Below are 27,224 nucleotides of genomic sequence, written 5' to 3' on the forward strand. Positions count from 1 at the left end.
CACTATCACAAAAGGTATTCTTAAAAAATACAATATTTATTGATCAAGCTTTTTTAGTTCAATAAAAAATCAAATTAAACATAAGTTATGATGTACTAGTCTTTAATATAATCTTCCCACATAGTACGGACAATCTTCTCACGTTGAAATTGCATTTCTCGTTCATATGACTAAGAAGACGGAATCAAAATTGTTATTTTGAGTCATTTGTTGATCAATTTAGTTGGTAAATATATTTGATAAAAAATAATAAATTTAGTGAATGTAAATGGTAAAGTAGAAATTGATTTGAACTTACAATAATTCTATGTTAGTGAGAATATTCATTATATGAGAATTTTCTATAATTATTTGTGGTGAAGTATAAACTTTGGTGAATTCAATACAAGTGTTCGTGAATGAAGTATCTTCCGTAAAATTTTCAATAAATTTGCGGCGGAAAAAATAGCGATTTAGGTAGGAGTTAAGTATCTGAAGCAAAATATTCCAATCTCCCATGGCCTATTTGACTATTGACTCAATATTGTTTTATTTTCAAGTTAAAGCTTGACAATCTAGAAGTGCCCAAAAGCAGGTGAGCTATGTTTTCAATAGAAAAAATAGGTATATATATATATATATATAAATTACAAGTTAAGCAACTAAAAATAAAAAAATTACTTTGAATGAAAAATAAATAAATAAAGAACAAATAATAAACTAAGTCAATATGTTAGTTGCAAAATACGTTGGGTTAGGTACAACGACCCTATGGAGAATGTCCAACAAATCCATTGAAAGTTAGATGAATGTGTCAAATAGAAGCAATTAATTCAGCAATTTATATACGTTTTTTTTACGTAATTGAGGCCATTATAAAATTTTATTACCCATATATATATATATATATATATAGGTAGAGTTGGAAAAAATTGTTTTTGTTTTTATATCCCGGATGGATATATCTAGTGGCCAGTGCATTAGTTACATGATGGAATTTAATAACTTCGATTCAGATGAACCGAAGTGCACAAATAATTAATTTGGGATTATTGTTAAGTTAAGTGATATGAGTAGTGTATAAAAATTTTACAAGTTTACTCATTTGAAACAATATCATATAAGCTTGTCTGAAGTATTATATAACCAAATTTTTTAGATAAAAATGATTAAGCTTCAGTCATATGCACATGAACTTTAATTTCTGCAAAAGTAATGAATTCAATCGCATAGATTAAACTGAAGTTCGGACAAAGATAGCTAAATTTTGGCCATATATGCATGAATTTCGGATAAAAGTACTCATTGCATTCAGTTATATATGATTGAAACTCAAATAAAAATAAAAAAACTTTAATCACATGTGTTTAAAATTTTAATGACTTAACTTTAACCGTATAAAACGCTTCAAATATCACATGTGGGTGATTGTTTCAAAATGGATACACGTGCAAAATTTTAAACAAATTGGGTACAATATATGATTGATGGTGTCTAATTAGAATACTCCATAAAAATATTACAATTGAGACGTCATATATATTAAAAATTCAACTAAATTAGTATAAAAAGTAGATTTTTAACTAACTTGAATTAAATAAATTATAATAAAGTATCAAAGTTAAATTTATAAAATCCAAAGTTTTATATGTGCCTCTATTTATTTCTACAATAATATATATTAGGTGTGTAATTGTCAGTTTCAAATTAGACATAATTATATGTTCATGAGAAAAAGAATAATCGAGAAAAAAAGGAAAAGATATACACATATTTTATTGAATTCAATTTTTATTTTTATTTTGTTAATGAATTCAAACTTCAAACACACCACATGCCATGAATTATTGAGTTTAAAACCATAATAATTGACAATTTATAAAAACTTTGTGATTTTTAGAAACTTATAAAATTACACAATATGGCCTTGATTTATACTACAAGACAAACATTATCACTCAAAATATGGTGGGATGAATGAGATTAAAAAACTCAATTTCGAACTATGAGAATAAAAATAATAATACTATTAATAGATACAAGATACTTATCCTTAATTAGTCGTATATAGTCTGAATATAAATTAACCAAGTCAGTAAATTTTAGTGATAATTATTTTTTTTATAAAAAATTCGAACTGATTAATTAAGATATTATCATTCACAAGGTGCAAAACATGAAACTATAAACATGTCTACAAAAAACACATAAGAATAACCCCAAATATGACCTTAGTTTACAAAACAACATAAGCATAACCCCAAATATAACCTTAGTTTATGTTATTAATTAGAATTTTCAAATCCGAATCAATAGAATAAAAGATATTTCTAATATGATGTACTTTTCCTTTATAAGTCGCTACACAAATTAAATTAATATGATCGATAAATTCTGAATAATATATCATAGAGCTGAAAAAAGCCCACACCCAAAATACGTGAGATAGACAACCTAATTTACGTCAATTTTTTTTTTTAAAACTTTAGCAGATAAATGTAAAATATATGTCTTATATTATATTCTTATGTTTTGAACATATTTATTAAAGATATACATATCACATATTTGGTCCCTAAATTGTGAAAAGTATACGCTTGAAACACAATTTTTTTTTTTTTTGAAAAGTATACACTTAAAACGCTTGGTCAACACTAATTATTACTCAAAAATGTTTTTAAAATTTATCGGCCAAACACAAATAATTTCTTAGTAAAAGTATTTTTTTAAAAGACTTTTTAAAATAAGCTCATTTTAAAAGCTTGACCAAACAAAATATAAAAGTCTCGAATTCAAATACTAATATGAAGTCATCTTTGATAAGAAACTTCTACCTCTTACAATGAGATATTTTGGTAGGAATCTTAATTAATTAGTTGAGCTCCAAAATAAGTACCGACATCGTAAAAACAAAAAGAAGAACCAAAGTATATATTTTAATAAAAATATTTTATTCAAATAAATAACTTAAACTATTTATAGAGGAAAAAAACACAAGAAAAAATAAAGGTTACAAAAGGTATTGAGTGTAGGAAGTTACCAGCTCGTCGGCAAAGCTAATCATCTTCGTATGAATCAATCAACTTGACTTTATCGTCTCTTCAAAGCCACCTAAACTCATTTTTCTTCTCTACCCATTGTGTACAATCGGAATTTAAACTTTCCGGCATCAATTTCCAGCATTCTTATTTTCCGGCGAGATGGCCGGAGGAGTTCATTCACAACCGGAGATCCAAATCCAGGTCCATTCAAGGAAAGGGGGTAACTCAGTATACCCAGTAGAGCCAGCTACGACAACAACAGCATCATCAGGAGGACCTGCTTTTTATAGAGAAATTAAGCATTTCAAGAAATGGTTTCCATGGTTGATACCATCTTTTGTTATAGTCAATGTAGTGACATTTTTGGTGACCATGTATGTGAATAACTGCCCCCACAACTCTGTTTCTTGTTATGCTGGATTCTTGGGTAGATTTTCATTTCAGCCCTTCAGTGAAAATCCTCTTCTTGGGCCTTCTTCTACCACGTATGTATCTCTTTCTTATCTTTTTTTTTTTCCTTCTATAATTTGATTGAAGTATTTGTTTGTGAAATTTGTAAGCTTTTTGGTGTACTCATGATCCTCTCTTTAAGAGGAAATCAATTGGGAGTTCCGAAGGGTAAGGGTGTGGCCTAGTGATCAATGAAGTGAATTGAGCATCTTGAGCTCTTATTCAAATCCCAGCCAGCAAAGATAAAATACCAGGTGATTTCTTCCCATCCGTCTTAGCGTTGGTGGACAGAGTTACCTGTTGCTTGTTGCTGGTGGGTGGTGGTGGAGTATCCCTCGGAATTAGTCGAGATGCGCGCAAGCTGGCCCGGACATCAGGACACCAAGTTTATCAAAAAAATAAAATAAAAGGATGGGTGAGTGGTTGAGCTGTAGGAGAAAAACATTTATATTCCAGGTAGTAGTTGGTGGGCAGGTTTACCAGCACCTATACTTGTGGGCTGTAGCAGGTTGCCTGGTCAATTAGTGGAGGGACAGCACTGCAGCCTAAGGGATGGATAGGACGGGGAACTTGTGGAAGTGTCAATTTTATGACAAGTTGAAGGTTTGTTTACTTATGTATGTGGTAGAGTTCATGTTGTTTGAACAAGCTTGAATAAGATGAAATAATACTCAATTTGATTATAGATGTGCCCTTTTTGATCAAGTTCTCAAGAGCCTGGGCTCTATGATAGACTTTATTTAGATGAGCTTATGTAGAAAGAGAACTGGATCAATACTCTCATCTGAGGTTTGACTACCAAATCCTGTCTTGGATAGTTGTAGAAAAGGATTTAAGTGGTACAGATTGAGTTAGGCACACAGGAGGTGCAGAAAGTAAGCGGGATCAATGAAAGATTTCACATGCTTTTCCGTCTTGCTTCCAGTGCTGTATCTGATAACTCTCCAGGCATTCTTTTGTCCTCTTTTATGAGGATCCAAATCAAGCTACAAGGAGCTTTTTATTGAAGTTTGTGCTTTAATGTACTTAGCTTCACTTTGTACCATAAGTTGCACTTAAGTTTCTAGCTTCATATTGCATCAACAGAGAGTGAGAAATTGAACAAAAAATGACGACCCTAATGCAGAAAAAGCAAAAACAAATTAACTGGCTCGGACTCTTAGTTAGACATGCAGCATCTTTTGGGAAATTTCTTCACCTTATATGGAGTTCTTTTTCCTTGTGTGAAGATAATTTTGTGAGCACCAGATCACGATAACCCCTTTGTGGTAAAATTGTACTTTGAGGTAGCTTTTCTAGGGAGAGAACCATCAGTAAGGCTACACTTATTGTAAAGTTTATTGGATGTTGTATATTTAAGGCTGATCTTTTACTTGAATGCTACAACTTGTTGCAGAAGATTAAAACTTTGCATTCACAATCTAATTTTGTTTTGACCGATGAATTTGTTAAAAGGGAGGAAAAGAAGAGAGGTAAGACTGCTTATTGAATCGCTTTGTGTTGAACAACAAATAGGAGGACTCCTTGTATTGACGGTACTAATAGAGTGGAGTGTAAGCAGACCTTACCACTGACTTAATTGCAAAAGGCGCAAATGGAGAATAAATACAAATGTGTTTGCTTAGTCCAAGACTAATAATTATAAGCATTATATGGACAAAGAAATTGAAAAAACAATAACAATTAAGTGAAATATTAGCTGTTTAGTGTCACCTCTTCAGGAACTGCTCATTGACAAGGAAAAGTATGTCTCAGTGCCCCTTGATGACGACATTGAAGTGCACATTAAGCGACCCGAAACGCTCAACATATTTTGAGCCTCACTTAGGGCTTAAGCGTGCCTTTGACACGCTGTTTCATACCAATTCCTACACTACATGCAAACTCTAAGCAAACTAAAAAGGCTCATGTCAAATGGCAAAGTTATTGTTTTTTGAGAATGCGTGAAGCACCTGAGTTATTGTCAGTGTGTTAATATCAATTAAACCACAACCCAACCTGATTGTATTGACTATATAGATATTTTGCTTCTGGTGTGTTTATGATTTGCTAAAACGGCACAGATTCAAGAGATTATAGATCTTTTGAAAGAACTTCTATTCATGTGATTAGAGGTCTAACTTATCCTACTTTAGTACATTAACATCCTTATAAAAAATTCTTTTAGTACTTTCAATATTCGTCATACCATCTATGAGCCGGTACATTTGACCAGTCATGCACTTCAATATTGATGATCAAATTTCTGTAACTTGTTGATCTCTTGCATTGAGGTTGATGAATGAATTTGTGGCATTCATTTTTTTTCTTGATTTTCTATGTTAGTGAATTGATTCTTCTTGCTTAAACTAAGCTACACTGGAATAGATAAACATCAAACATGTATAAAGCTGTTTATCTTTTCCTTTTTGTTTAGGCTAGAGAAGATGGGTGCTCTAGATGTGAATAAGGTGGTCCGCGAACATCAAGGGTGGCGCCTTATTACTTGCATGTGGTTGCATGGTGGAGTTTTTCATTTACTGGCCAACATGCTGAGTCTTCTAGTGATTGGCATTCGGCTGGAGCGAGAGTTTGGATTTGGTATGTTGTAAATAACAGAGCTTTTACCTGCATTTACATTTCGTTTTTTCTCTACGTTTTGTGCTATCAAAGATCTAAAAAACTTTTATCTTATAGCAGATTCACATTAGATGTTATGTTGCATTTCCAAAAGTACTTGAGATTTTAGAAGCTAAGACTTATCTGCTACAACTTTCATTCATTTGTTAGTCACAAGATTTATAAGCTCATTCTTCCCTTTGCTGATATTAGAAATGCCTGATAATGTTGCATCTCACATTTTTGCTCATAAAGCTAAGAAAATTTCATATAACGGAGGCCAAAATGAGCCCACATACAAGAAATATATCCCAAAAAAAAAAAAAAGAAAACCTTGTACAATATGGTTTTCTGCTAAAGACAATCTTCTATACATATAAGAACCTAGGAACCTCATGGATGCACCTAAAAATATATGGGTTAAGAGGTTATTCCTCAAGTGTACAAAATCTTTCTCTACTATATGAAAAGCTCTTCCTCTTCTCTGCCTCTGTATGATCGACATAAGTGCTAAAGTAGCAACATCTCATGCCTTGGGTGTACTCTGCCGTTTTTCTAAGAATCCAACTAAACATTGCTTCTTTAATAGTACATTACATCACCAATTGAAGTCCAAACCATCTCAGTATTTACCGCTACAAGCGAGGTGCTATCCAACAATGTAAAAGGAGATGATTCATGCCTTCTCCTGAGCTTTTACACAATAAGCATCAACATAAGTAATCATTCTTTTCTTTAATCTCAACCGTCAAGATCACCCCTTGCGGCTAGCCATGAAGTTAAGTTACTTTTCTCTTCTTTAATTCTCAATTGTCAAGATCACCCCCTTGAAGCTTGCCTAGTGGAAAAACACATTTTTCTTGGCTCAGGAGCTTCATAATATGACTTAACTAGAAGATACCATTATTCTCCATCCCATCTCCGTTCATCATGGCTAACCTGTGAAATACTTTGTTTGTGAAGCAATTCAGTTGTCCTCAAAAACTTACCCGGTTTCCATCATCCATCCTGAATGATACATTCCCATTGAATTCTTCATACTCCTTCAAGATATTCTAACATAGTCCACACTCATAATGAAGTGTGATATCTTTAGTCCTCCAACCCCCCTTCCGAGATCCCATATTTTTGTGGTTACCCCATCCAAAAAGCATTCTCCTCTATCCCGAACTCCATAGCCACTTCCCAAATAGCATCTTATACTCTTATTAATTACCTTCAAATCATTAATCCCAAAGTCCACTTGAACACTTCGGTTTCGTGACTGTTTGTCTCCCAATTTACCAAGTGGAACTTCCTATCCGCACTTGAAGCATCCCATAGGAAATTCCCTTTAAGTTTTTCGACTTTCTTGTGCTACCGAGTACTAACTTGAGCATGGAACAAGGACATGAAAAATGTCGGAATACTCAATAGAGTACCCTTAGTTGACATTTTCTTTCCCCTTGGATAAGTATCTCTTTTGCCAACATGTGAGCTCCTTTATACCCTCTCTATCACGGGCATACAAGCTGGTTGGTCCTTACTGGTGCTCCTAGTGGTATACCAAGTAGGTAGAAGGAAGAGCCCTGCCTTGCAATTAAACACTTGTGCTAAGAAGTAAGACCTCAATCTTCTCCACCTTGCTAACTGGGATGATTTCTCCTTTTATAACCACTCTGAACAATGTCAACACTTGTCACAAGTAAGCCAACTGAGCTCTGTTAGCATTACAAAATACTAAAGTGTCATATACAAACAATAGGTGAGACATGCTTACAGTATTATGTCCATCAAGCGCTGTGAAAAAACCCTTATGTAACCTCCTACAGCAGCTCTATCCACCACCTTGCTCAGCTCTTCCATCATTAGTATGAGCAACATAGAGGATAGAGGGCCGGCCTTGTCTCACTCGTCTCGAACCACTGAAGGAACTAAACAGTTTGCCGAGCACTAGGACCAAACACCTAGTTGTTGAAATGTAACATTTGATCCACTTCCTCCATCTTGCACCAAAGTCTCTTCAACCTAATGAAATCAAGAAACACTCCCAGTTTACAAGATTGTAGGTCTTCTCAAGATCCAATTTGCACAAAATCCTTGATTTCCTTTACTTTCTTCTTTGAAACAACCACTTCATTTGCCACCTATACTGCATCTAAGAATTTGTCCGCCTTCCCCAAATACACTCTGCAAAATCGATACCGTTTTATCTAAGACCTTCTTTAGTTTATTGGGTAACACTTTAGACATAATCTTCCTTGTCAAAAAAACACTTCAGACATAATCTTATAGATTCCTCACACTAGGTTAATAGGTTATAATCCTTGATACCCTTGGCGCCCTCTCTTTTTGGAACAACGAAAGAGGTGTTGGGACTCTTTTTCGAATTCTTCAATATTCTGAAAAGCCTCAATGTACCATCTCCTCGTCTTTGACTATATTCCAAGACAGCTGGAAAAATGCTGAAGTGAATCATCTGGCCCTGAAGCTTTACTCTCCTGCACAGCACTTGACCGCTCCCTGTGCCTTGTCTTCCCCAATAGATTGCAAAAAAGGTAAAAGAAAGCAAGTGATATGAATTCTCCTGCAATTTTGTTTGGTGCAGCAGATTTATTGGACCTCAACTTTCTAGTTTTCATTGAAAACAAGTTTCTGCAACAGTTTCAGGTATTCAAGGCTAAACAAATACATCACTTTTCTTTTCTATAATAAAATATCCTTCACTTAAACAGGCACATTTTCGGAAAATCCTTTTGCGTCCTTTTTTTTGAAATGGTAATATGTTATTGATAAAGATGAAATGGTAACATTTTTGTATTAAAATCAACAGGGCCTGTGGAGGCCAAAATTACATGAGAAGTAAACTAAATATAAGTTATACAAAAAGGCTAATTAAACAAAAACTATAGTGACTCTGTGTGACTGTGTCAGTTATATACTCTTGTTTCCTCTGAAAATGCAAAAGCAGAATACAAATTAAACTTTATCTTCTGGAGAGGGTTACTTTTGTTCTCAAAACATCTTGAATTCCTCTCCTTCCAGATAGTCCTCCATATGCAGCCTAGGAGTCATACTCCAACTAGCTTTTTAAGCTTTTGTTCCTCCCTTTCTACTCCAACTAGCTAGCATATCTAGTGTATTCATTTTCATTGTCCAGCTCAAACCAATCATAGCTGGAAATATGTCCCACAATTGAGAAGTCACCTTACAGTGCAGAAAAAGATGACTATTTGTTTCTGCATTTCCTCCATGCAGATGGCAAATAGAGCAAAGGAACATTCCTCTGCAGTCTGCCTTGTGTCACACAGGCCCTCTTAACTGCTAACCAAACATAACATGCCACTTTGTATGGTATCTTGGTCATCCATAAGTGCTTCCAGAACCACTACACATTAAGGTTGTTGTTCTTCCTCATATGATATGCTGTCTTGACTGAAAAGATACGTGAACTGTCTCTCAACCACCATAATCTATCTTGTTCTAGTGAGACTCTTTTGAAGAGATTGAGAATGTTGAGGAATTCTTTGAATATTTCCATCTCCTAGTCATTTGGAAGCCTTCTGAAACTGAGGTCCCAGCCTTGGTTACTCCAAACTTCACTGATATTAGCTCTTTGTTGTTGATTCAGTATGAAAACAACTGGAAATAGAAGTATGAGTGGACCAGAAGTGAATTTGATTGTAACTGCTGTGAAGAGCTAGATCCACCTCTGGGTTCTCAACTTAATCTTTCTTGTGTTGGTGTATGTGATCTCTGACCTGTTATTCAGAAGTAGCTGAGACTACTGTTTGCTTATTTTTCTTTGTTTTGTCTTGTAGTACGCATTGGCGTGCTCTATATCATCGCCGGACTTGGTGGCAGTTTGTTCTCAGCTCTATTTATTAAGTCAAATATATCTGTTGGTGCTTCTGGTGCACTTTTTGGGTTGCTGGGAAGCATGCTTTCAGAGCTCATAATCAATTGGACCATATATGCCAATAAGGTATCTATCAAACAGTTCTCATCACAGTTCACACCTTCCATTAATGATGGGTTTGTTGCTCACTTGATTGAGAAATCATCTTATTAGCCCTTTGACTTCTTGTTTCCCCTTTTCTGCAGATTGCAGTTTTAGTGACCCTTGTGGTCATCATTATTATAAATCTGGCAGTTGGACTTCTCCCGCACGTTGACAACTTCGCTCATATTGGAGGATTTGTGTCTGGTTTTCTTCTTGGTTTCGTATTTCTGATCCGGCCCCAGTTTGGCTGGGTGAGCCAGAGATATGCATCCAGAGCATATTCAACATCGGCTAAACCGAAATTCAAGATGTATCAAATGGTTCTATGGGTTGTTTCTCTTATTCTTCTGATAATTGGGTAAGTTTCGTTGGTGCTGCACCTTGTTTTTCCTGTTCTGTCATGTTTCAATTAGGCTGCAGAAGAAGTTTTTATATACATCTTTGATAGTGGGTCATTAAACTACAGTGTGCTTAATATTCACACATTTTGCATTTTTTATCATGTTAACATTCTTTTTACCAGTCCTTTTTTTCATCTTGTCATCTCTTTTATTTCGTTTCTGCCCTAGTTTGAGAAACTAAAAGCAAAAAAGAAGAAAATACGTAGAATTTTCATTCCTAGACAAGTTTCTGCTGTTGGTGCTGGTTATATCTGCTATTGTTATGAACCTAATGGGTCTAAGTCTAGTGACAAATTACTACTAATATGTAAGTAGTGATAATGAAACTTATGTTACTACTTCCCCAAGGACCGGGGTGTGACTTCCCAGGATATAGAGGGTTGAGTAACAAAATTTAGATAGACCGGATTTCCGAGTTTATCATTTTACCCACTTAGTTTGGGGTAGCACGGGCCACGAAGGAAGTGATGGTAGTTGGTAGGAGGAGCACCCCTTAGATGTCTTTCTCTGTTAGTTTTATGCCTTTAAGTGCTTATAACACTAAGCTGTAGTCATTCTACTTGGAAAACAACAGATAAATAAAACCAAGTTGTTTTCCTTCCATGACTTGAGTGATACTTATTAATTACCTTTTGATCAATGGATCTCGACTAAGTGAATCGCTTATTTGTTGCCAAGCAACTGCAGTCTCCACCACGTGCCTAAGTGACATGTTATTTGTAGGATATAGGTCCCATTACTCTACTCTACTGTTATCGATAACTTCATGGTTCCATTCCCATGGTTTTGACAACAATAGCTGTTAGATGATAAACTTCAGATATATCTGATCATATTGTATCAGGTACGCAAAAATGTGTAATTTAGGTCCACAAGCACCAAGAATTAGAATTAAACACGTGATGCTGCAGATCTTTAGTGGCAAACACTTAGATGGTTAAATAATATGGCCATTTTGATAAGGAAGATTCTGAATTTGATCCGACTTAGTCATCTCACTAGTTGAAAGCAATATGTTTTAGCTGTACAACTGGTTAATAATTTATTTTCTCCTTGCTGCAGGTTCACTGGTGGCTTGGTCATGCTTTTCCGCGGGGTAGATTTAAATGATCACTGTTCTTGGTGCCATTATATGAGTTGTCTACCCACATCAAGGTGGAGCTGCAACACAGAGCCTGTTTCCTGTATGGTAAGAAGTTACTGAATTTCTCGTTTTCACAAATCTGAATAAATCTCCTTCACTATCATGACATGAAACATTCATTTTCCAATTCCATAGTTACAGAACTCAGGTTAGGAAAATGGGCATCTTCCATAGGATGTAAAGTTGCACTACTATACTTTCAATTAAAAAAGAAAATCATCTTATCGAAATTTTAAGGATTTTTGTGTGTTTAGTCACTTAGACGACTTCTGAAAGCAATCATGCTGTATTAGATGTTTTGATATTTGTGATTTGGCGAGTTGAACTTGATTTCGTTCTTGCAGTCCGAGCAAACGAGTAACCAGCTCACATTGACATGCTCCAACAGTAACAAGACAAGAACATATTCATTGTCGAATCCAAGTACATCTAAGATCCAGGGACTGTGTACTCAGCTGTGCCGTTGAATAGCCATCACTTACAATTTGTTTGTAAATTGATGTCATTTCAGAAATCTTACATAACATCTGATCCAACTATTATTTTTGTTTGTATTGGACAACATTCTTATATAGTAAAAGAAAAAAGTTCATATTGGAAGCTTTATAATGTCAATAGTGAATCAAATAGTTATTTAAACAACTCGCTGAAATGGTTTATGATCCTTTTGTTGTTGAGAAAAGGGAAATGGGATTACCCTTCGGGTGGCCCAGTGGTTTGGGCTTGAGACTTCCATGTTGGAGGTCTCAAGTTCGAAACTCCTTTCCAGCGAAAGCCAAGGGTTTGCCTTTTGGGTCGAGCTCGTCGCATCGGGCTTGCCTAGTGCGGGTTATCTCTCCTATGTGGTTTGCGAGCTATTGCATAGAAGCAAGGGTTTTACCTTGTGCGCACCCAAAGGATAGCGGCTGCGAATTTCCCTTGTCATAAAAAAAAGAAGGGAAGTGAATCGGGTTTAATTAGGCTAGTTCCTTAAGTGTCATTGAGATCGGCCTTTTATCCTAGTGAATGATGTTTTTTTATAGACTAGTCATGGACACGTGTGAGCCATGTTAAGTTGCATCATTCTTGTTGCTGCCCCAATCATTATGTTCTACCAGTCTCACTGCCTAAGAGTTATAATTAGTAAAATGACATCTTTTAGTAGTTATTCCTACTACAACCCATAAAATAGGATAAGAGAAGTATAACCAAATTACATGTTTGAGTTCTCTCTTTCATTTGATTTCGTGTAGTTTTTCTTGAACAATTCTATTCGGGTCTATTACGAAAGCAAACAAAGATTACATGTTTTTAAATTTAAAAAGAAAGAGAATTATTGTGATATTCAAAATCATAAAAGTTATAAGAGACATGCACAAACATCCTTAGACCACAAAGTAACATGGTGACTATAATTTTTTTTTTTTTTTTGATTTGCACCGGGTGTCCAAGTCTCTTTGAGCCCCGACTAATCCCGGGGGTGCACAAGCCCTCGGCAAGGAGTTTCCCGCAAGTGCACCACGGTTAATTCAGGTTTTACCCAGTCCGATGGCCCTCAGAAATTGTTTGCACCTAGTGGGTTTCGAACTTGAGACCTTGAAAGGGAGCAAACCCCAAGGCTCAAGTCAATTGCCAGCAGACACAAAGTAACATGGTGACTATAATATTAAGCCAACTATTATTAAATATTAATAATAAAGTAGAAATAAAGCAATTCACGTTATATTAGAGTAGTAAAGCAATCTACTATAAAGGAAAAAAGTAATTAACCATTACATTATTCGTAATCTCACAAGTATAAGTTTCAAAATGGTAGGGAATTAGCAGAAAATATGGGAAAAAATAGTCTGAGCGTTGTAGTTGTCATTGAGAGTTGACAAAGAGAAGAAAAGAAAATTGATAAAATGATGGAAGTGATTTAACTCTTTGCCATTTTGATGTCGACTTAATTTCAAATTTAGTCGGACCACGGTTCAATTGGACATTTAAAAAGAAAAAGAGAAAACTAACCAAAGCCCCTTCTAAAACCAAATCCCCATTTGCTTTTTTTCTTTCTCTTCTCTATATACACCCATGTCATCTCCAACTATCTCAACCACCAATTTCTAGCTCCCTACACACAACCAAGGCAAAACCATGGCGGTTCGCGCCATGAACAGCTGCGTAATTTTCCGTTCCGCCGCAACGCCGCCGCTCGCCGTATCCCGCCGATGCTGCTGTCTCCGTCTATTAACAACCTCTTCTCGACATAGAAACCGTTCGAATTCACATTCATTTCTCCGTTGTGCGCCTTATCCTCTCAGCCATGTCACCGTTCGTAGCTATTCAGTTCAAAACCTCGTCGAAATGGTTATGGAAGAGCTTGCTTCTATACACAAACGTGGCAGAGTTCGTGCTACTAGCAAGTACCTTCTGCTCATTTTTTAGTACCGTTATGAATTCTACTGAAAATGTATTTCTTTTTGGTATATTAATGTGTGTATAGATACATATGAGGCAATAAGTTATAATACATACTTGTTTTTTACTGTGTCAATTGAACACTCCAACTTACACAATGATTATCTAGACACCTCCAAAGTTTATGTGTCATGTTAGTGTCGGGTGTCCACGAGACATAGCTTGGACGAGTTGGAGTGTTTAGTTGTTGGTTGAGACTAAGATGAGGTGTTTAGATGTTCACTCTCAAAGTTTGAGCGCTTATTTACCAGTTGAGGCCAAGTTTGAGTATCTGTTTATGTAGTATGTCTACATATGGTAAACATATTTTATAGATAATTAGTGAGTATGTATATATATACATATATATTTGGCTAGTGACTCTAATTATTTTGGTCGAGTAGCCGAATGTGTTAAAAGCTCTTAGTTTTACACGATTTTTGTTAGAATTGTTGTTTTTTGAGGTCTAAAATCAGGAGTGGTTATTGTGGAATCTTTTATAGGCTGGAATTAGCAAGCACAGGAGAGCTGCTTGAGGACAAGTTGAAGAAAGGGACACTACAAAAAGGATTATTGCTGGAGTTCAAGAAGGATTCTGAAAGGTTGTTGCTAGCAGTTGCTCTTAAACCTGACGGAAAAAAGAATTGGATGGTCTCTGATCAGGTGTAAATAGAAATACTTAAAGAGTTCGTTTTACTGGATTTGTATGCTTATTTGCTGCTTAGGCACTGATGCATTTTTAGTTTCTTTTATTGATTTTTAATGATGCAGAATGGGATTACAACCTCCATTAAGCCACAGCAAGTGACTTTTATTGTTCCTGGTGCTGAAAATTTTGAGCCCACAGAAATATCAGAATTTGTACAGAAAGCTCATGATAACTTGGTAGGTTGTCTCTTGTTGTTTAATTGAATTTTCTTGCTACACGATAACGAGAGACAATATACAGTTCTGTACTCTTTTTTAGGATAAAGATTGAATTTTTAGTGCCCACTGATAGGATCCAGCACTGCTTGAATTTGCATGGAATGAGCTTCTTGAGAAAAATAAATCAGTAACAGTTCAAGAACTAGCTGAGGTAATCTCTCTGTAAGTCATGATGTCGACATTGATTGTTCTTTTAATGACCTTTTTTTGTCCTACCAGATGATATTTGGTAGTGCGGAGCCTCTTGAGACCTATTGCGCCCACCTGCTGTTATCAAGAGATGAGGTGTACTTCGCAGTTCTGGAGTCAAAAGGTCTTTCTGTATATGGACCTCGGACTGCTAACCAGGTGATACAATCTTCCATCAGATATTTTGGTCAACTGAAAATGCATCATCTGTTCTCATTTGGTCTTAGATGACTGGACATTTTCTTGTGCTCTATATGTTGTTTCGTTTCCATCTCTGTTATCTATATCATTTTCTCTTTTATGAGCTTTTTCCTATTCTTTTCTATTCTGGTATTTGTTTCTGCGATTGTTCCTGGATTGAAGATCCGAGATAGGTGTGTTTTGGCAGATCTTGATTGCTTTCAATGGAGCATGATTTGTTTAGATTTATATGAATGGGATTATCTTTGTAATCTGATAGAATCCATTCAGGCAATCTGCTCAAATGTTAAATAATAGGGGCTAGCACATGAACTTCCACCTGTGTACAAACTAACTGGACAGGAAGAAGTAAAGTCCATCCGGATATTAGATAAGAAACTAATGAAGGGCAGCCCGGTGCATAAAGCATCCCACATTCACACAAGGGTCGGGGAAAGGCCGCACCCCACCGAAAGATTGTGATATAGACCCTAATGCAAGCATTAATGACTGCTTCCACGGCTCGAAACTATGACCTACAAGTCACACAGAGACAATTTTGCCATTGCTCCAATGCTCCCCTTCATTCGATAAGAAACTAGTAAAACCGCAAAAAGATTACATTTAGAGTTTCTCTCTTTTATAGTCATACATATATAGATAGATATTTTGATACCTGTATGTTTAGATAATTTTTGAATTATTATCGTATAAAAGATCATAGGTGGATATTAGTGTTTAAATCTAGAGAGCCTAAATAATTGTAACATTTTTTCCATCAGTCTTGTGATGTAGTATTAATAGAATGTAACTTTTATGATAATAAGTTCATCAAGTATTTTCCTTTACACCTGATATTTCCACACCAATGTCTTTTAATATAATTTATGTGGGTGTATTAAATGTTTGGGTAAGATCAATGAATTATTCCTCTTGCCACTACCATGCGCAACACACATGCATGCGTACTTGTGTGTTTTACTTGTTCCATCAGTTCATAACATTGTATAGAGTTACCTGAAGACTTGCCTTTGAAACGTCCCATCTTTCATGGTTGCTTCGCTAACATTTTCTCTCTGTATTCTTACTTTGCTATATGAATGCCTCATTTTGCTTATCTCTCTTCAATGCAAGTAACTGCCTGGCCTAAAAATTTAGGTGGATGAACTTTTGCGAAGGAAGCTTGCTAAAGAGGCCTCAGAGAAGGAGTTTGAGGAACTTATACAGCTTCTGCGATCTGCTAAACAAATGCCTCCTCAAGACAAACCCCCAAGATCTTCTTGGAAGGCTGAAGAGAAAACTTGGCACAAGATAGAGTCTCTTGAAGCTTTTGCCATTGATTCTTGCAAAAACGACGATCAAAAGAAAACAGCTGGGATGGTAATTAATTACCTTCTTAACCTTTGGATATTGGATATCTTGTCAAAAAAAAAAACCCCTTGGTATTGGATGAAAAGTCTCCTGAATTTATTTGAGAATCACAATTATTATCTTTGTTAAGTTAGGCTGTGTTTTTACTGCCATCTGAAGGACTTGTGCTGCTTTCCTGTTGAGTTGCTAGGTTATACACAGCTTTCCTTTATCAAAAGGTCGGAAAACTAAAAGAGAAACCTGTATCATGTTGTTTGTCTTCCTTTCTTCTAGATTTTGAAGGCCATGGGACAGGCAAAGACTTCATCTGCAGCAGTGAATCTCCTCATAGATATTGGGTATTTTCCTGTACATGTAAATCTCGATTTGTTAAAGTTGAACCTCCCTACTGATCATCGGGATGAGATTCTGTCGGCCGCAGAGAGTCTTTTGTCTGCATCGACTGACCTTGATGAGGTATTGTTTCCTTTAAGATTTCTACTTGTGACATCAACGAATGTATCTATATTTTTGCCATTCTGGCTGTACTATTTTGCCTTTGGACTGGGGTGTTACAGATTGAGTGTGGATTCCTCTGAGTCTAGCTTTTTTGGTGTTGCATTTTGTAAAATTCCAAATTCTTCTTATTTCATGTTTCTTTTGTACTTTTGGTGGAAGCGAAAGTTCCATTTGTATAGAGGATTGTGACAGTATGTTAAAACAAGATAATTGAGCCACTGAACACCATAATTTCCAGTACCGTCTTAGTGTGACATCAATGAAATAATTTTGATTTATATAAAATTCAAGTTCTAGCAAACTTGTCACGTTCTTGATGAGTGGGAAGACTTGCCTTAGAAGGAGCAGATGAAGTTTTTATGTCAGAAAACATTTTTTTTTATTTGTCTCTTTGCCTTTCTTTCAACAGCAAAGGTGTTACATGCTGATTAAAAAGTTTGTGTGCGCGCACAGATACACAGAGAGAGAGGGGAGGGGGGGAGATGTGACCACAACAACATACCCAGTGTAACAAGTGGGGTAAGGGGAGGGTAGGATGTACGCAGATCGTATCCCTACCTTTGTGGGTAGAAAGGTTGTTTCCAATGTACCCTCGGCAGAAAGAATATGTGACCATTAGCTTTATTATTGCGCCCGTGAAATTGCTCCAGTGGCTTTAGAGGAGAATTTGGTCAAACTAGGATTCTAATTTTTTTTTGATAACCGAGAAATCCGTCTGTGACCCGCCCTTTGGACCAATCACAGCCTTCTAAACTCGGTGGATAATGGGCCCACCCCTCTCCACTTAAATACCGGGCTTCGCTTTGCATGGTGTGGGGCTTGAACCTGCGATCTAAGCCACAAATGCTCCACCTTTTGCCATTCAAGCTAGGCCTTGGGGGCTGGTCAAACTAGGATTCTTGATTAAAAAAAAGGTTCTATTAGAAATAAAGGAGAATTTTTTAAAGTGGAATTCAACGTCTCTTTTTTTCTATTTGTGCAAAACTTTTGGTTTCACTGAAAACCTTTTGGTTTGTCTAGAACCATAATAGAAACATTCATTGCCTAAACAATTCTGAAGCATTTTTTATTTCTAAACTTGTTCTTGTCCATTTTTTATATATCTTATCAAGCATTGATTTACTGTTGTTTTGGTGCTTAGGCTGATAGAATAGACCTGACTCCCTTGAAGGTTTACGCGATTGATGTTGATGAGGCTGATGAGGTGTGTTATACATTGTGGTTTCATGGGAGAATTATGTCTTGTGTGCTTTGACTGTGTGTTGGAGTTCTAACATGCAATTTTCTACAATATAATTCTCAAAGTTCCTAAAGCATGACTATTGCAGCTTGATGACGCATTGAGTGCAACAAGGTTGCAGGACGGCCGGATTAAAATTTGGATACATATTGCAGATCCTACTAGTTTAGTTCAGCCAGGAAGCATAATAGACAAGTACATCGTCTTATGCCTAAAATTTTGATTTCAGTGATATCTTTGTGAGGTATTATTCTAATATTGCTTTCTTTGCAGGGATGCAAGAAGAAGAGGAACTTCAATATTCTTGCCTACTGCAACATATCCAATGTTCCCTGAAAGGTTGGCCATGGAAGGCATGAGTCTGCAGCAAGGAAAGCTGTGTAATGCTGTTTCTGTGTCTGTTGTGCTGCGTTCTGATGGCAGGTTAGTTATTAATGAGATTGTACTGAGAGTTTTGTTGTCCGCTAGCCCATTAGTTCTGGAGTACAGGAATTTGGGGCTTTCAATGTTGGATCCTGATTACTGTATCTCTATTGGGTGTATTATTGAGAAGTTTCTTAAATATTCATTTAGGGTTGCTTCTTGGCTTAACCTTCTGTATAAAAATGATATATGTCATGAACTGTCAATTGTTTGTCTCATTTTCTGGATCTTGAAGATTGGTATGATATCAGGAACTTATTATTTCAAAGAGAACTGGTTTCTAAATGAGGTCATGCTTTGGATTTAAAAATCTTAAGAAATGAACATTTTAGAGAAATTCATTAACCTAATGGATTTGGCAGCATTGCAGAATACTCAGTGGAAAACTCAATTATCAAACCGACATATATGTTGACATATGAGAGTGCAACGGAGCTCCTTCATTTGAATCTTGAAGAAGAGATTGAACTGAAAATTCTTTCTGAAGCAGCTGCACTCCGGTTAAGATGGCGTCGAGAACAGGTAGTAGCTTCTTATCTGCCGAACTTCAAATTATCTTTCCTATGTGTAATTATTTGGCCGTTAATGGAAATTAAGAGCAAGTTTCACCTTTCTCCACCGCACTCTTATTGAGAGGAGCTATTGTCCCAGCTACGTGTATATTGTTGGCTGTGTTTTACATAAGTGCTTGTATACTATCTTAGCCATGTTTGGTTTTGCATTTGCTGCAGTCAGATGCTTGCTTATGTACTTCAACACTTCATGAGAAGTATCTGGCCCATGATTGTATTCACAATTTTGCATTCTCGATGTTGTTTGAGATTTTTTGAATTCTATGTTTGCACCTATTATGCTCTGCTTCTTTTGTTTGAAGCTGCTCTTATGCAGCTTCAGATTGATGCTGTAGTATGAGGTCTTGTAGTAACATTTAAAAACTTCTATAACTGGCATTCATGTAATTATTTACTACTTCTGCATGACATTATCCATGTTGGTTCTAGTGTTTTAAGAAGATTGTCTACTGTTGTGCTGCAGCGTATTCTGATTCTCAAGAACCAAAAATTGACAAGGAATGTTTCTGCAGGGTGCTATAGACACAGCCACCATAGAAACCCGAATTAAGGTGACTAATCCAGATCATCCAGAGCCGTCAATCAAGCTGTATGTTGAAAACCAGGCTGATGCAGCTATGAGGCTTGTTTCTGAGATGATGATACTCTGTGGGGAAGTTATAGCCACTTTTGGTTCTCATAACAACATCCCTTTACCATACCGAGGACAGCCTCAATCTAATATCGACGCTTCTGCATTTGCACACCTTCCAGAAGGACCCGTTAGGAGTGCTGCTATTGTTCGAACTATGCGTGCAGCTGAAATGGATTTCAGGAATCCTATACGCCATGGGGTGTTGGGACTTCCAGGCTATGTTCAGTTTACCTCCCCTATTCGAAGATATATGGATCTCGCAGCCCATTATCAGGTGAGCTCTTCAAAGTACTAGTGCTGCTAAGTTTTTTTGCAGTTGTGACAAATGAAATTGTTCAGCCTTATCTATTAGACTGGACATTCTTGAATTTGCAACTTGGCAATGCCTATGAGATATGCATGGATTGTTTTCTACATTGTAATCGAGCTTGGATAGAATACATAGAGTTGTTTTTGTTCATGCAAGTATATAAGTAATGCTTTCTCATTCATTGATTCTTTCGTTTTCCCATATCAAGTAACTTTTATGCGTACAGTTATTTTCTCATTTGTCTACCATGTTAATGAATTGATTCTGCAACATATAGCTTTGAGCCTTAGCGGTGTGTGCATGATTAAAATGGCAACAACATTTTGTGAGGTTCTGATGTTCATTTTGTTGTATATATAGGTAAAAGCCTTTCTTAGTGGTGATCCTCTTCCTCTCTCAGCTGGGGAGCTAGAAGGCATTGCGTCTTCAGTAAACATGACAACCAGAGTTGTAAGGAGGCTCTCCAGCAGCAGTCTTCGTTATTGGATATTGGAATACTTGAGAAGGCAGCCGAAAGGGAAACGGTATCATGCCCTGGTCCTTAGATTCATCAAAGACCGAATAGCCGCAATACTGTTGACGGAGGTAAGAGTTCATAATTTCTTTGATCTATGCTGGATACCAGAATTGCAATTATTGATTTGCCACTCTTTCAGCATGTGAGATGTGTTCAAAATATGCCTATAAATGTTTTCTAGATTACTCATGTCTAACATGAATCTTCCTGTTGACCCTTTCTTACTTTTTACCTCTGTTTCTACGTTGCTCACCCCTTTTCTTTCTCAAAGTCAATTTCTCGCTTTTTAGTCAATCTTTGAGGTCCCTATCTATCTAAATTTATGTGATACTGGAAGCAGCACAGATTCAGACCCCTATAGAAAATGAAGTGTGACCAAGGCTCTTCCTCGCATCCACCCTGTCTGACTAATTGGGGCATACTAAGCCTTCACTTATGTATGCATTTGAATTTGACTCATTGATGCTAAGCATTTCAAATAATCATATTATTCAAATAATAATATTATGTGGTTTAGGATTTATATGAGATTGCCCAGCTCGAGATTTTTATAAAGGATTGAGCAGATATGTTCTGACAGGCAATAAATGAGTTAAAAGCCTCTTGTATTTTGTAGTCGCTGGGATTTTGGTCTAGTGGTAAAAACACAACTCGTGATGTGTGGGTTATAGCCGTACTGGTTACATCATTGTTTTGAACCCTGCTGGAGACAAAACCATGATATTTAAGTGGAGAATGATCTTATATTTGGTAATCCCCAGGGCTATGTTCTAGTGATAAGAACCTATTGTGTGATGTGTGGGTTAGACACACGTATTGATACGGACTCAACTAGTATTTAAGCCTGATATTTAAGTGAAGAATGGCAGAGGAGTGAGTCCCATAGTTCGCTGGGTTTTGACCCCTGTGCTAACTGGCTCTCTAGGATTTCTCAGTTACCAAAAGAAAGTGTCTTGTATGGGATCATTAAAGCACTGATTTAAGGCAATATTAGGGCTGTTTTATGAGTGCAAGTCGACACAAGTTATGATTAATTGCTGCTCATTTTCACCAAGTCATGTTTTTCATGTTTGACCTCTACTGATCTTGACTTAATATATGCCAGAATTGGTGCTTGAAAATGTGGAACGCTTAGAAATTTTAGCGCAAGCCTTGTTACTTTCCCCGAATCTCTCAAGATTAACCTGAGCAGGGAATATCAATTTGTCCCCTCTCCCTTTCTCTGAGACACATACCAGGCACCAGTATAGTATGGTCAAAAGATATTCCCATGGTTTTCCTCGCGATTAATGGTTCTGTTTGTTCCTCTTTTCATTCTTGCTGGTTTTTGCTATAATCTAATGCAAACCTGTTGCAGATTGGAATTCAAGCTTCTTCGTGGGTGTCTATTGGCGTACAAATTGGTGATGAAGTAGACGTGCAAGTTGAAGAAGCTCATCCACGTGATGATATTCTCTCTCTTAAGGAGGTTGAGGCTGTATAGGATATTTGTTCGTGGAGACCAGAAAGCTTATGATGGAAACAAGCGTTCCTAACATTTTGTTGCAACACTTAACGGAATAGTTCCTTGTGCATGTGTTTAGATGACTTTTCTCTAGTGAGGGACTCAAGAAGCTCCTATAATGATTCTCACCTCAATGACAAGTCGATAGTTTATATACATGTTGGAGATACAACCACACAAAGGCAACGATGTTTCTTGCTGTTGTCTTCATTTGAGCTTTGAAGTTATATCTGGACAGTGGAATGTGAGTATCGTCCATGTATCTTTTGACGTTTGACTGAGCTGTACAGATTTTGGTCAATATGTACAAGTTTTCAGTCCGTCTCTTTTCGTCTCACATCATCAAGAAGTTCAGTAATGGTTGGGATTTATAGAGGATAGGTTTCAATTTAATTTGGTTTCTGCCTAAGAGCGCATATGGAGATTGATTGAATTCAATGTATCAGTTAGTTACTTTGAATTGCCCTCATGGAGCCAGAAAGTATAAGAGGTATTTCTCATTCTTTGCATTATTCTTTCTCCGTTTTACTCATTAATGTTGGCTTTAAGAGTTGATATAATGTTTCTTCTCATCTACCGAAGCTTTGGTGACAGACTTATATGGTTTTTACGTTGGTGAAAGGTAGCAAGTACCTAGTGGAATAGAAGAAGTGTATACAAGTTTGGCCGGAACATTACCATTATAAGAAAAACAGTACTCTCTTCATTTCAATTTGTTTGTAACTTATGGATATATATTTAGAATTATGCTTCAACCTAAATAATAGATGGAAATTACAAGATCTAATATAAATATTACTATCTACTACTATTTCTTAGTCCCTACCTCCATGTTCTGTGTTGGATATTTTTACATATTATTTGAGGACCCCTTCAAGAAAAGTAAAAAAAAAAAAACATGTGGACTCATTTTTGTAGAAAATTAATTGTGTAAAGGCCATAAGTGACAGTAATTCTGTGAAAATGAAAATTTTTTGTAGTGCAAGATAATTGATCATTTAATTTTCATAGCTGTGAAATTTGCTGTCTCCTTTTTGGGAGGTATATACACATGCTCACAATTCAATTATTTATGTTATCACTATCCCCCCTCCCCCCCCCCTCCAACCAACAATCACCTCTGACCTTAGAGAAATAATTTTAACAGCTCAGTTGATTGGTTATATTTGAACTTTCATCTTGTTGGTAACGGTTCAATTCCTTACTTTATAAACCCTTTCTCAATTTCAATTTGGATCATTTCTCGATTTGTGTGTGTTATCTTTTTTTCAACCTTTTTTTTCATCTCGCCTTGAATCTTTCGTCTTGATAACTCGAACCTATGACTTTAAGGTTAGAGATAGAGGGCGCTTGCCATTTGAGATATATTATCATCTTGTCCCTTTCCTCTGCCCTCCAATTTTTTTAATATAAAAGAGAGAAAATTATTAGCATTCCTTAATCTTGCGAATGAAACAAGTGGACTCTCAGTCTTTTGCTTAGTTAACACATTAATCTTGATTAATTGTATATACACACTAAATTAATAAAACATGTTCTTTAAGGAATGAGTTTTTTTTAAGATTAATATATGTTTTCTCTCTATGATTGTCCTGTTTTTCTTTATATATATTTTTAATCAATTTTCGTGTAGCTGATAATCGACAACTTGAAAATCTGCCCATGTTATGAACAGATTTCTCTAAAATAGTTTTTTTTTTCCTTTAATTTTCTTCTTTTTTCTTTAAATCAAGAACCAAGTTGGATAAGATTCTTTATTATTTTTATCACATTATTACGATATGTAAGATTAATGCAAGATCAAGAAAATTGATTTTTAAGCTTTACTTTGTTTAATTGAGCCATGGTCTATTGGAAATAAGTCTCTGTCTTCATAATATATAAATAAAGTTGTGTATACAATATTCTCCTCTGATTTTCCTTGTTGAATTACACTAAATATATTGTTGTTATAAAAGAATCTCAACCCTAATACTCTACATTTTTTTTATTGAATCACCTTGTCTAATTTATGATTTTTAAAGTTTATGAATTCGAATTTTATATTATTAAATTTTTAATTAATAATTTATGTATATCAAATATATTTCTTAAAATAAATCAATCTTAGGTTAAAATTACTCAATTCTACTAAATTTATAATACAAATTGTACATTCAATTTAGGGAAAATTATGCAGAATAGCAAACATTTAGCATATAAGGTACTATAGTTATAGTTTAAGAAAATTATAATTTGCGGCTACAGTTTCCCCAATTTTTGTTATTCGCCTGATTTGTATAAATCTATAATTTATATAATTTGGTTCCTGATTGTATAAATCCAGAATTGGCAAGCGAAATATACAAACGGAGTTTTGAAAAACTCCTAAATGTATATATACATAATTTATACATACTTACCCGATTTGTATATTCAGAATAGAAATATACAAATGGGCAGAAATATACGAATCGCAGTTTCCATAATAAATAAAACTATAGCTATAAAACGCAATTATCAAAACTATATCTATAGAGCCTTATTATTTTTATTATATTAGTTATTTCTAATTTTTTTCTTATTTAATCTATCGTCTTTATTAATAAATTCTTAACTTAGTCACTCATTAATTTAGACAAAAGAAGATTTCTTGTTGTTGGAGATCAATCAAGTGTTGTGGTAAAAAAAGTAACATATTGTAATGCAATGTAATCATGTTCATGTTATATCTATTTCAATTATAGAACTAGAGTAGCATGCAAGATACTTTTCTATGAAGAAATTTGAGTATACGTATCATATAATATAATTAAGTTGTTTACATGCTAGCTTGCATCTCAAATTTTCTATCGATAGTTGATACCGATAATACATGATAAATCTACGATCGATCATTCAATTGTAATAATACATCCCAAATATCATATTGTTAACAAAATTATACATATAATAACAAGCTTTATTTTATTAATTCAATCTATACGATACAATACATAAAATAACAAATCAGTCGACTTTATAATAGGAAACTGCAATTTTCATAAAGGCCGGTTTATAATGAAGAAGTGCCCCCACCCTTTTACCCAAAAAAGAAAATTTTAAGCAACATTTAAGTTTTCTATTTTTTAATACCTTTAAATAAGTGAAAAGTTAAGCATAAATGTGAGGAAGCATTATTATTTTTGTTGCAATGTGTGTAATGACCAACAATGTGGTTGGTTGAGTAGTTAATAATTTATAAGTTTTTCAACGTTTGAATTTTGAATATTTGTGGTTTAAATTTGTAGTTTTCAAATAATGGTAAATGTGCAACCAGGACCCTAGAGGTGTATTTAGTATGATAGAACTACTTTTAAATAATAATAATATTATCTCCATATAAAGATCTAATTTTTTGAAACTATTTTATTGGGAAGTATAATCGAGAAAAAAATGACTTCCAATAATATTATTTCTATTTCTTTATCGTTAATCAGAGATGATCTCAATTCGAACGGTAGAATAAAATCGTTTTTAATAAGAAATGTTTTAATCTCAAGATGAGACTTTTCGTCACTAATCTAGATGGTTGACCACTTATTCCTTCTAGTATTTTATTGGGAAGTATTGACTAATGCAATGTTAAAGTTAATAATTAAGATAATTGAGAAGCAAAATGACTTTAGATGATGTTATTTCTATTTCTTCGTCATTAATCAGAAGTCTCAATTTGAACCTTAAGAATGAAATAGCTTTGATAAAAAATGCTTTAAAATCTCAAGATGTGACTCTTCGGCACTTCTGGATTGAGACGCAGTGGGTATCATATTTGATAGTTAGTTAAGAGGTAACTTATTTATGTATAAAAATTAATATGGTGTTTGATTTGCAATTTAAAACCACACATAACAAATACATGTATAAGCTATAAGAAAATTTATGTATTATTTTATACTTAGAATAAAAAGTGAAATAAACAATAGAAAAATAACGAAATTATACATTACTAATAGTTATACAAAATAATAGATAAATTCTCTTATAATTAATTTCTACATTATTATATATACATAACCCTAATTAGCTACCAAACGATCCGCAATTTACATGACTTTTTATTCTCTTCTTAAAAGTGTGTGTATATATAAAATCCGTATTGTATTATTGTTAACTTTTTGTGCATAAGTCTATAAGGTAGTTGAAGGCCTATATGACGAGTTTCGCACTGTCTATAATTAGAATCTAATTTTTTAATACGAATTTAAATTTAATTTTTTATTTTTATAATATTTCAATTTACTATTACAATAACACCTACATTAATTGTCAAATATTTAATAAATTATACTCTTTTCGTCTCAATTTATGTTTCACTTTTCGTATTTTGAGATTCATACAAATATATCTTTGACTGTAAATTTTTTATACATCTATTAAATATTTTGAATTGTCCATTGTTGTGACTTATAGTACTTTTTACGTAATTTATAAATATATAAATTTCATTTAAAAAAGTGAAAAACGACAAATATACCCATGAATTATCGTAAATGGTATGCAGATACCCTCCGTCATACTTTTGGGACATTGGTGCCCCTGCCTTCCAAAAACTAGAGCATATATACCCTTTTATACTGGCAGGCATACACGTATCATAATCTAATCCACCGACCCGACATTTATTAAATATCAAATCGATGGATAAAATTGCGTCACGTGTTCCTATTTAGTCTTCTGTTAGAGTGAAGGGCATATATTCCCTAGTGTTTGAATGGCATGGACATCAATGTCCCAATAGTATGATGGAGGGTATCTGCATACCATTTACGATAGTTCGGAGGTATATTTATCAATTTTCCCTTTAAAAAAATTTAAAGATTTCATG

General features: G+C 34.9%; 2 protein-coding genes across 4 annotated transcripts; both read left to right on the forward strand.

Annotated features, from left to right (window-relative positions):
* The first annotated feature begins 2,966 nt into the window (after positions 1–2,966).
* On the forward strand, positions 2,967–12,196 carry LOC125850504 (RHOMBOID-like protein 1). The gene is made up of 6 exons (XM_049530353.1): positions 2,967–3,505; positions 5,887–6,050; positions 9,869–10,032; positions 10,152–10,408; positions 11,514–11,640; positions 11,940–12,196. The coding sequence occupies exons 1-6, from the start codon at positions 3,180–3,182 to the stop codon at positions 12,060–12,062; spliced, it is 1,161 nt and encodes a 386-aa protein (XP_049386310.1). The 5' UTR covers positions 2,967–3,179; the 3' UTR covers positions 12,063–12,196.
* Positions 12,197–13,591: 1,395 nt separating this feature from the next.
* LOC125850480 (ribonuclease II, chloroplastic/mitochondrial) lies at positions 13,592–23,152 on the forward strand. Of its 3 annotated transcripts, none has more exons than XR_007444810.1 (15): positions 13,592–13,979; positions 14,517–14,676; positions 14,785–14,898; positions 15,014–15,091; positions 15,160–15,288; positions 16,468–16,689; positions 16,954–17,136; positions 18,320–18,382; positions 18,507–18,613; positions 18,692–18,841; positions 19,204–19,363; positions 19,926–20,321; positions 20,718–20,942; positions 22,232–22,868; positions 22,961–23,151. XR_007444810.1 is itself a non-coding variant. In XM_049530327.1 (14 exons), exons 1-14 carry the CDS (start codon positions 13,711–13,713, stop codon positions 22,355–22,357), a joined length of 2,382 nt encoding a protein of 793 aa, XP_049386284.1. In that variant the 5' UTR covers positions 13,592–13,710; the 3' UTR covers positions 22,358–23,152. The 3 variants fall into 3 exon arrangements, 1 of the variants encoding a protein (XP_049386284.1); XR_007444809.1 differs by having other exon boundaries at positions 22,973–23,151; XM_049530327.1 differs by having other exon boundaries at positions 22,232–23,152.
* The last annotated feature ends 4,072 nt before the right edge of the window (positions 23,153–27,224 follow it).

This window comes from Solanum stenotomum, unplaced genomic scaffold (genome assembly GCF_019186545.1).
Source record: "Solanum stenotomum isolate F172 unplaced genomic scaffold, ASM1918654v1 scaffold17538, whole genome shotgun sequence".
NCBI lineage: Eukaryota > Viridiplantae > Streptophyta > Magnoliopsida > Solanales > Solanaceae > Solanum > Solanum stenotomum.